The sequence below is a fragment of the Branchiostoma floridae genome, chromosome 17, assembly GCF_000003815.2.
Source record: "Branchiostoma floridae strain S238N-H82 chromosome 17, Bfl_VNyyK, whole genome shotgun sequence".
Classification (NCBI taxonomy): Eukaryota; Metazoa; Chordata; class Leptocardii; order Amphioxiformes; family Branchiostomatidae; genus Branchiostoma; species Branchiostoma floridae.
This window is the reverse complement of record NC_049995.1, coordinates 15936770-15947019: the sequence shown is the minus strand read 5'-3', so window position 1 is coordinate 15947019 and position 10250 is coordinate 15936770. Positions and strand designations below refer to the sequence as shown.

Here is a 10250-nt window from a genome sequence, read left to right as displayed (position 1 = left end):
CCAAATTACAGGTAATTGGGTTTTAATACAAAGGCATAAGAGCCAATCTATACATTTTCAGTCCAAAAATTGGAAAATATAAAAAAGGCAACAAAATTCAACAAAAGACAATATATTTCAATCCATGTATGGATTGAAATATCAAAACATGATATATATCAATCCATGTATATATGGATTGAAATATACATGGATTGAAATATAGCAATGAAGTTAGGCTGTGATTGTGCTCGGGCATATTCACAGATACCCTGTGTCTGATCTCTCTCTTTACTTGCCCAGACTCATGGTCATGGGCACGGCCACGACAACGCTGATGACGTACAGGACAAGGCACAGCCTGTCCAGCACCTGGGTCAGCAGGGTGTAATCGGACACCTCCGGCTCATTCTTCACCGCCTTGGTCAGCTCCTCAAACTGTTGCTCGGTCTTCATCGCCTGCTCCTTAAAGATGTGAATCAGCTCCTTCGTCTGCTGCTCGTTCTGTCGGATAAGGTCACGCAGGCAGGAGGTCTGCTCTTCCACGGCGGCCTCCAGGCGGGTGGGCGGTCCGGACGGCTGACGGGTTCTTTTGGAGACAGCGGCGGCTGACTCTTTGTTGGACTCCGTCACGTCATCAGCAGGGATGTCGCCGGTGGTGTTGGATACATCAGCTGGGGTCTCTACGTCAGCCTCCGCTACGTCATCGGAGATATCAGCCGGGGTCTCTACGTCGACCTCAGCCACGTCATCGGAGACATCAGCTGGGGTCTCTACGTCAGCCTCCGCTACGTCATCGGAGACATCAGCTGGCGCCTCTACGTCAACCCTCACCACGTCATCGGAGACATCAGCCGGGGTCGTTCCGTCGCTCTCCACCACGTCTTCGTCGACATTATCTGTGATCTCCTCTCCGTCAACCTTCGCCACGCCATCGGCAGAGATGACGCGGTAGGTTCCCTTAGGCCAGGCCAGCTTCCCGCCAGTCAGACTAGCCTCTCCATCCCCGCTCGCAGCCTCCTTCTCTGTGAGGTCTCCGAGCAGCAGGAACCTGAACATCAATAAGAAGGAAATACGGTGATGCGGATGTCTACATCCATTCACATTCACAACTATTTTGGATCAATACTATGCTCTAGCGTTCAGATCGCTTCATAGAGGATGTACGAAATGTTGCCACCAGGAGTCATCGACAAAAAAATCAGCTGGCATCTGCCTACTGACGTCAGAATATTCTCTTCTTGATTGCATGCATGCTATAGCAGATGAAATTTGAGTTGAAGATGCCAATCGATTCGGTTAAGCTTCGCGTTGTTCTCAGTGCAACACCAAGTGTGAAATGCCATGTAGAAATCAATGCAACAAGTCTAGGCAACCATCAAGAACACGGAACAAGCCGCGATGTGGAGGGCATCGTATATAGTTTGCTTTTTTTGTATTTGTTTTGAGTAGGTGAGTACGTACCTTGCCATGTAGCGGAGAAAGAAAGTCTTCGCTATTGGAGACAGGCTCCCCTCCTTGTCGTGGAGGCTGATGATGTACATGGTGAAGAACAGGAAAAGTCCCATTAGCCCCATGCACACGACGATCAGCGTGGCTGTAATATAATTCGTGGTTAACAGTTACCGGTATGTACCGTAACATCAGATTAATATTAGAAAATGAGGCCCTTGGCCTTGAATCACGACCTCATCACGTGGACATTTTTTCTACAGCGTTCTTTCAGGCCCTTAGAACGGCAGCTGAGGAGCTACCGAAACATTGGCCAGGTAAAGGCCATACGTGATGCAAGGACCTACTTCTCCAGTTTCCAGAATACAAAATAAATCGACTCAAGAGCTACTTGGTGCTCAAAGAACATAAAAGAGAAACAGCATAACTTTCCTCACCGAAAAATGGCAGTGCTCCTTTCACAGGAAGTACCTCCGTGACAAACACGAGAGACACGACCATGGAGAGCTGAATGGTCACTCCGAAGGATATCCGGTCTCCCTTGTCTATGGGCATGACGAAGGTGATGGTCATCAGCACCACCAGGATGACGCAAGGACCAACAGTCGTGGCGATGTGGAACAGGGGGATCCTCTCCAGATGAACAGTAAAGCACGCCGTCTTGTTGCCTTCAGCGAATATTTTGTCCTTCCGATTCCATTCGCCCTCCTGTTGTGGGGGCGACCACACGCCACAGGCATTGCCCCCTCCACATTCTGTGTTTCACAAATAATTACAACAAATTATCATTGGGTAACGTGGCATTATTAGCTTTCCTTGTTGTGGACATTCTCATATTGATATGTTTCATGTTGACACAAGTGCCACTATATGATTGAATGTAGGAAATTCTTGCGGGTTGTTTTCCCGTTTTGTATCGCTTTAACATGTGTTACTTGATTTATGGTCTCTAAATTTGAAAAACAATTACACCAATATTAATAGAATGAAATTGATTACAGTCAAACCTGCCCAAGTCGACCACCCTGGGGACCGGAAAAAACGGTCGATTTGGACAGGTGGTCGCTGAGAAGAGTATCAACTCAAAACATGCCCGATGCAAAGTATAAATGGTTTCCGCTGTGTTTAATGGCAAATAGCAAGCACACTGCACGTGCGCAAAGAAGAGAGGTCTTTAATGTCAAATACAACACGCACACCCCAAGCTTTTATCGAGCTTTTATTCGATACAGTGTTCTAAAGCTCAATATTTGTACACTAACGTTCTAGACAGTAAGGGAACTTTGATGCTGTCTGTTACCATACAAGCCTTTATGCGTCACTGTGTTCTTGATCGCTGTATCTGAAATAACTACGGTGCACTTTTCGAATTCGATGCCCGGTACGTCCCGATAGCGTACTTACCCACGGGTGAATGTACAGTACAGTTGAACAAAAGCACTCACACAGATCTTTCTTAAAAAGGTATGAGCTACACAGATCTTTCTTGAAAAACTATGAGGCTATATACGTTTCAGCATTCGTTCACCTTATGATGATATAGATTGAAAAAAAAAACAGTAACAACTAAATTCGGATTTTCTTACAACGGAATTTCCTCCCATATTACAGTAGACTGCCCCATTGACCCACCCATTGACCGCCGCCATCTGTATTCTAAACATAACATCGTAATGGCAGTCAAAAGCCGTGGCGAACTGGCCGATTGCGGCACATAATCGTGCTAGTTATCATAAAAAATCGATGAAAACCTCAATTTTGAAAATGATGCGGTCGTTATGCGTCCCAATTTGGGCCGGTCGCGGTCGCGTTGGCCAGGTGGTCGTTGAGAAAAGGTCACTTAATGCTTACGTCAATGGGAAAAAAATCGGAACCGAGGAAAAGCGGTCGAAATGGCCAGGTGGTCGCTGAGAAGAGGTGGTCGCTCGGGCAGGTTTGACTGTATATGTTTTCATGACAGATTGCTAAAACCTTACCGATGGTTTGCTCAATTGCAGATATGGAGAAACAGATGTGACACTCCATGGTGTCGGCAGGGAAGAGGAACGGGTCTGCATTGCAGATGGTGCTGGTCAGAGTCTCCACCCTCCATGTTACCGTACCATCGGTGCTGATCAGGATCGGTACGTCCTTAGGTAATTTGTATAAAGGATCGGCACTGTGCAAAATCAACAAAGTCTCGTCATTTCTCAGTTTTCTGACAACCATTGTTTCCTCGTACTTGTACTGTTAGTTGTTGTGTTGCATTGAGTTAGAATCCTGAACAATATTCTGTTTACTAGTAAAATGAAATTCCTCGTATGTCTGAAAAAGCAAGTTTGATATAGAACTTCAGTACCTGTGTAATCTTAATTCGATTAGCCATAAAGAAAAGAATCACTTTCTGTTAAATCTACATTGTTGCGGAACAAGCATACCCTTATCCATTCATTCATAAATGGTTTATTGTACAAATCGACAAAGGCATTTTGCAGCCTGTTGCCTGAATTGCACACTCCTTGCACATAAAGTCAAAAGCTGACTGCTGAAACTACAATCAACAGAACAACAGAGTTATTAAAACACTATACATGTTTACAACTATAAGATTAAAAGAAAAAAATTAGTATCAAAATACTATAAACGTAATTCACAGCTGTGAGATAATCTCACTAGAGCCTGACCATCTGGAGTTTAACATTCTAAATGCTCCCTGTCCTGAACATTTAACAGTGGCGGTCGATACAATAAATACACATTTACAAGATTAAATATCAATGTGGTTTTCATTAACTGATTAATAGGAATCTATCTACTATCTAGATCTACCAGTATGAAGGACCTGTTTACAGAATTGTCTCCGGAGTCGTCATAAATACTATAAATTCTACCTAAGTCCAATATGAACATTCATATTGGACTTAGGTAGAATCCTGCTACGTTGGGCACAACAAAATTATTGTTTGCCTGTTAAACATATTCATTATAATTCATTATATTTCTGAAACTACGATGAAAAGATTAAGCAAGATTCCATCTTATGCCATGATAAATGTTTAAGAAGAGACAAGCACATACTTCCTCTTCAGAGTAAGTGTAGGGGTCCAGATGCTGCTGCCCGGGACGCTGAGGATCTTGGTGTTCCCGTAGTACTGCGATTTCCACTTCAGTCGGCTGTCCTGCCAGGTCTGACAAAATATATATTTTTAATATTATGCAATTTTGTGGAAAAAGCCACTAAACTCCATCAATCAATGCAAAACGACATAAACAGAAGATTTTTGAAAGTGACGAAAGGTGTTATAACTGGGTCCACTTACGAATTCAATGACTAGGGATGCAACTAGAAGCTCCTTCTTTTCGTCCTGAAATAAAAGTTGCAGCTTCGATTACTTAAATTCTGTTGTGCAGTTTATAAACCCAGAAGAATCTCACATACATTATAGATAGTAAAGCTTACCAGGTCGGTGATCTGTTCCACATTACCACTGAAGATGACAAGTGTGCGGTTCTTAGTCTCAGCATCTGGCGCCTGGTTTGGACTGTATCCGTCGAGTAGGTCATCTTGCAGTGTACCTTTTATATCCACTAAGGAGAGGAATGATGCATGTCCATCGTTAGGATCAAACGCAGATCGAATTTCGTTTCAAGATGTTTGGAATATTAGATTTTAGATAACAAAGTAACTAACAGCACAAAAACAGTTACTTAGGCATAGTTCTAGTTACTCGTACAAATTTATAAAACGAGGGGAAAATTTCAGCAGATTTTAAGGTTAAGCAACTGAAAGGCATATCTGGCTTGGGTACTTGTAAATGTGATGTGCCATGTTAGGTGTTTTTTTATTATCATTTTTTAGAGTTATTCAAATGTGTTCAGGCAAATCTGTTAAGCTATTATGTCTGGAGAGGTACAGAAAATTTTGGGTTGCTTACGTAATGTAATGGTGTTTGTTTTCCTGTTTTATAACTTTGACAATATCTTGTTATTTGTTATAGCTGTCAAATAGAGTTCCTTCGTTATATTTAACAGATACTTCACTCTACAAAAATGAAAAAAAAATGATGCATTTGCTTTCAAGAAAACATACCTCCTTGCGTATCCTCATGCGCCATCTTGTCTCTAAGTGCTAAACTTAGAATGTACATCTTTGTAGAAAATACAGGGTTTTTCACAACTCTATCACAATTACCTGAACAGCTGGGTTTGTCATATTGCCAGATGCCTCCTTCGAAGCACCTGACTCTGCTGGTATGTCTGGAGTCCAGGGTGTAACCTTCGTCGCAGGTGTACTTGACCTTTTCTCCCACGTTGTAGAACCTCTTGGTAGGGCTTCTACTGCCGTGGTCTGGAGGGCCCATGTCCAAGCAAACAGCTATATCTGGGTGTTATAATTCACGCAATAAGAATCATTATGCTTAAGAAAGATTGCTTCAAGACATTGTCGAGGAAATCGCTCGCACAAAGCACCTGTTTTGTACGAGGTGGCTAATCGACAGATAATACTCAGAATATAATGCATTTCGGTAGTGGATTTATTGAACACGAAACAAATGACTTAACTCTATCGTAATAAAACAAAAATTTCAAATGAAAAAAAAGTCTGATTTTGATAGGAAAATCGATGGCTCTGCGTACGCACAGTGATTAAAGAATTACTTAACTCCAGAAGGGGGTGTTATTTTTCGACAGATTATGTATCAATGAATACTGGCCTAAGTACTTGGGCAGGATAGGCAGAAAACATAATCAGACGACGACTTTTTACAAAATTCTATTTGTGGTCAATTACGCAACGCGACATGACACCCCATGCAGACCCTACCCATGCACTTACCATTCGGATAGATACGGGACTACTGGGTACTTTAACCCTATTCAGACCTATCTAATTATCAATCTCTGATGGGGGTACGTTTGAGGCTCGCCCTTCTAACTCATGTAACACTTGAACGACGTATTATATGGCCACCAGATTTTCAGATAATTGTGTAGACATAATAAAGACTTTAAGAAATTTGACGCTATTATAACGCTTAAAAGCTTTAAAGTATATTCCCAAAATACTTCGAGGTTCGCTACAAATTGTAACAACTCGAATTTTCAAAAATACATTTTTCAGCAAGCAATCGCAAAAGACAATAGAAATAGAATAAAAACGTTTATTAAAACATATTTAAAGGGAAAAAAACGTTTATTAAAACATATTTAAAGGGAAAATACCAGGTAGTTACATATTTTAAGGGATAACTCACCAGATTTGGTAGCTCCAGCGTAAGCCGTTCGTGCGTTATGTGACAAGAAATTTGGGACAGGCCTCACCCCCCCCCCCCCCCCCCATTTGAGTAGGGTTAAAGTATTTTTGAAGCAATATGCATTTTGTACTTCCTAAAAATAATATCTATCGGAAAATAACACCCTTGATGTTGCTGAGGAATCAAGTTTTTGTTTCAGGCCTTATTGATTTTCACTTTGACCTCTTGACAATAAATGTTTACGAGTGACCTTCAGAAAGTGCTATGGTTTTAAGGATGCATCCCATCTTGGCAACACAACTTACTGCACGGGATGACGTCACACTCCTCGTCGCTACCATTTTCCACCTTACAAAATGGCCGCGCAAGCCTGTAAGGGTTTCGGCAGTAGTTGTTCTCTATGTTAGCCCAGGGGTAGCCAGTCACATTTGCAACGGACCACTCCACACAATCTGCCCCGGAAGCAGTTTTACTCCATGTGCCGCGGTAGTTTATGCCGCTACCATGGTAGCAATCTGGGGAGAAGAAACAGCCATGTCATCAGAACTTAAAAACTGATTCATTCCCGAATGTGTGCGATGAAATCAAAGTTGCTTCAGGACTATGGCATTTATTTATCAATTTATCTAAACTTTGTCCCATTACAGAGGAAATAAAGAGGAAAAAAGAATAGAATACTGGTCTAAAACATAACAAACACGTACAGCAAAACAATCGCATACAGGTTATATGAACGGCAATAAATGCAACTAGGCAACTATTACAAAGATAAGGCGAGTAATAGACAACACTAATGGCTAAAATAATACAAATAATGGTAATAATTAATAATTATAGTACTCATAGCTGAGCCTAAGAACATAAGTAAATGTTTTGCAGATCAAATGTATCAGGCATGAGATGATGGCAATGACTGAGAATGGAAATTCTGAAGGTTTCTATGGATACATTTGGAGATGTTATTAGAGATCTGCTCGTGAATTGTAGTGAGTTCCAAGTACTATTCTCTGAAAGTAAGGGAGTTTTGAACGTAGTAGAAATACACTTTTCTGGTAGAAGTTTGAATTGATATGTTGATCTTAGAGATTTGATGCATTTGTCAATGTCCAGAGTCGACCATTCGACTTCGGATAAGTCATTTTTTGTGTCGGAAATTGCAGTTCAACTTTATCCAGAATGAACAACACGGGTGAGATACAGAATGCTTTTTAACATTTGCAGAGACATTAAAACCTACTGATCTCTTTCTTAAACCATGACTCTAATTGAGAAATAAATGTCAAATGCCTCGTAGCTAAGACCCCTTAACTGGTATATCCAGTATCAGCCATTCTGTAGGTAATACTACCAGTAGAAATTGATGAATCGTGCTTACTTTCGCCATAATTCTTCTCTGGTATAGGGTTCCAACAGACGTGTGGTGGTGACGGAAACAGGTCACAGGTAGGAAACAGAGTCTTCGTCCGGTCATCAGCCATGTTGAGGACTTCCTCACACCAGGAGCGGCACGGTACCCGTTGTGTTTGCCTACAATATACAATATAGAGGTTTGTACCAAAGTTCTATTCTTCATCAGAAACAGCAGGGATGATGTACACATGCGCATGTGAGGTTTTGTTTTGTTTGTTCTTTATCACCCCCAGCACAGTAAAACCAAAATTAAAACGAATGTTTTTTTTGTAATAGTGAGTATGAACATACTAGACAGTACGTGTTAAACATACCATCAACAACATTGTAGCGTAATTCCTCCAGCCTTTTACTCACCGGAAATAACGTCCCGAACATCGCGGGAAGATGACCGCAGATGCGAAATCCCGGAATCAGGATGTCGGTTCTCTGCGTTGCTGGTCGAACTGTTGAGCAGCTCCACGACAGGGGAATTCTGAATCTCCTCAAATGTCGTCTGGCCCAGCTGATTGGGCAGCATCGTATGTTTGTACCCGAGGTTGAGATCCTCAGGAGTTGGCAGGCACACTAAACGTCAAAACAGTATAGAGATATCGCCTTGAATATGAAACTATTCACATGATATAATCATTGACAGGAGGCACTGACATACAATACGCGGACATGATCATGGAATGTTTTCAAGATAAATGCTGTCTTAACTTTTTTCAACAAATAGTTTCCACACAATTTAAGGTCTCATTTTTTGTCAGTTCTAATTATCAAGCTACTCGACGTTAAGGGTTAGAAAATGAAACGCTAGGTGAGACAAGAGCATTTTATAGCTCTTTTCTTAATTTTGGTCAGTTTAAAGATCATGGCATGATAATTCTCAAAACCACTGGACTGGAGTTTAAGGGTTACAAAAAAATGCTTGGGGAAACAATAGCATTTTTGTTAACAGTGGTAACAATATCTGATTTTTTTCCGTAAGACAATTTTACGACAAAATGCATATACAGTTATCAAGGAACATGATAACTTACCACAACCTTTCTCGTCACTCCAGTCTGAACAGTCCGTCCGCCCGTCGCACCGCTGCCACGCCAGGATGCAGGCATGTCCGTGTGCGCACTGGTGGTACCCGAGGGGGCAGGGGAGTGCTGTGTGAGAAATACTAGTGTTAATTCTATTCTTCAATCGGTTATGTTTAAGTTGCAGAAATATATAAACTAAATATCTTTCTTTCTAATAGACAAAGTACTAGTCCAGTAGTCCAAATTACTACAGACATACTGCCCACTGTGCACGTCACATACAATGCGTGCCGTTTTCACACGATGTGTGTACGTTTTCACTCGAGTTGTGTAGTTGCTCACGATGTGAGTAGTTTGTACATAAAACATCGTGTGATAAAATTGCTGTTTTAGTTCAGAGCATGTTTACTAGTAGTAGTAGCAGTAGTAGTGGAAGTAGCAGCAGAGGTAACTGAATAAGTCGCTAGCCTAAGAGTAGTAGCAGCAGTAGTACTTGCAATAGAATATGTAGTATCAGTAGCAATAGTAGTGGTAGTAGTAGTAGTAGTCATTGCCGTCATTGTTCTTGTAGTCAGAGCAGTGGATGACCATGAAAGTAGAGCTGTTGCAGTTTTGGCTGCAAATTGAAAAATTGAAGACAAAAACAGGTGAGGGAAATGTTGTCTATGTTTTACGATTTAACTTGGAAGCCTTTAGCGTAAAGTTTAACCCTGCAAAGTAGATTTTTAATTCCTTAGTAATGTCAGAATGTCCTAAAATCGTTTCTTAACCAAGAGTGCGATTTTGTTGATGCCTAAGAAATACGAAGTGTCTGTATGCTCTGCCGTTCTCAGAACAGACGAGCCGAGTAATTTGTGAGCAATAATTCATTCATAAGGAAGTATTCTCATCACACAGGAAATGGCATTAGTTACACGGGTAACATGCCATTAAACGTTTTGTAACTAGAATGCAGGCTGTATTCTCTATTCACACGTGAGGGTGAATGAGCCGGAACGCCGCCTGAATAAATATTTTGTGTATATCCCTGGATATTTGTAGAGCATTCTGGAAATTCTAACGCCATATTTATGTACCAGTTAATGTAGAATTGTTGTCAAAAAAAGGTAAGATATTATAAAACATTACATCACCGTACAAGTAGACATAACCTGGTAGC

The 10250-nt window shown here is 41.3% G+C and overlaps 1 protein-coding gene across 1 annotated transcript; it reads right to left on the bottom strand.

Moving 5' to 3' along the window:
• On the bottom strand, positions 1–8187 carry LOC118404113. Its single transcript, XM_035803102.1, has 10 exons — positions 8041–8187; positions 6971–7180; positions 5603–5791; positions 4871–4998; positions 4731–4775; positions 4489–4598; positions 3408–3589; positions 1869–2186; positions 1444–1576; positions 1–1030 (listed from the first exon to the last, which is right to left on the bottom strand). Exons 1-10 carry the CDS (start codon positions 8141–8143, stop codon positions 271–273), a joined length of 2178 nt encoding a protein of 725 aa, XP_035658995.1. The 5' UTR covers positions 8144–8187; the 3' UTR covers positions 1–270.
• Between the last annotated feature and the right edge of the window lie 2063 nt (positions 8188–10250).

Excerpts from the sequence above, each read along its gene's own strand:
- LOC118404113 (XM_035803102.1), bottom strand. The coding sequence starts at position 8,143 with ATGGCTGATGACCGGACGAAGACTCTGTTTCCTACCTGTGACCTGTTT. Across the intron at positions 5,792-6,970 it reads GTGTGACGTCATCCCGTGCA|ATATAGCTGTTTGCTTGGAC; the intron begins GTAAGTTGTGTT and ends TATAACACCCAG. Across the intron at positions 4,999-5,602 it reads TGACAAACCCAGCTGTTCAG|TGGATATAAAAGGTACACTG; the intron begins GTAATTGTGATA and ends TCCTCTCCTTAG.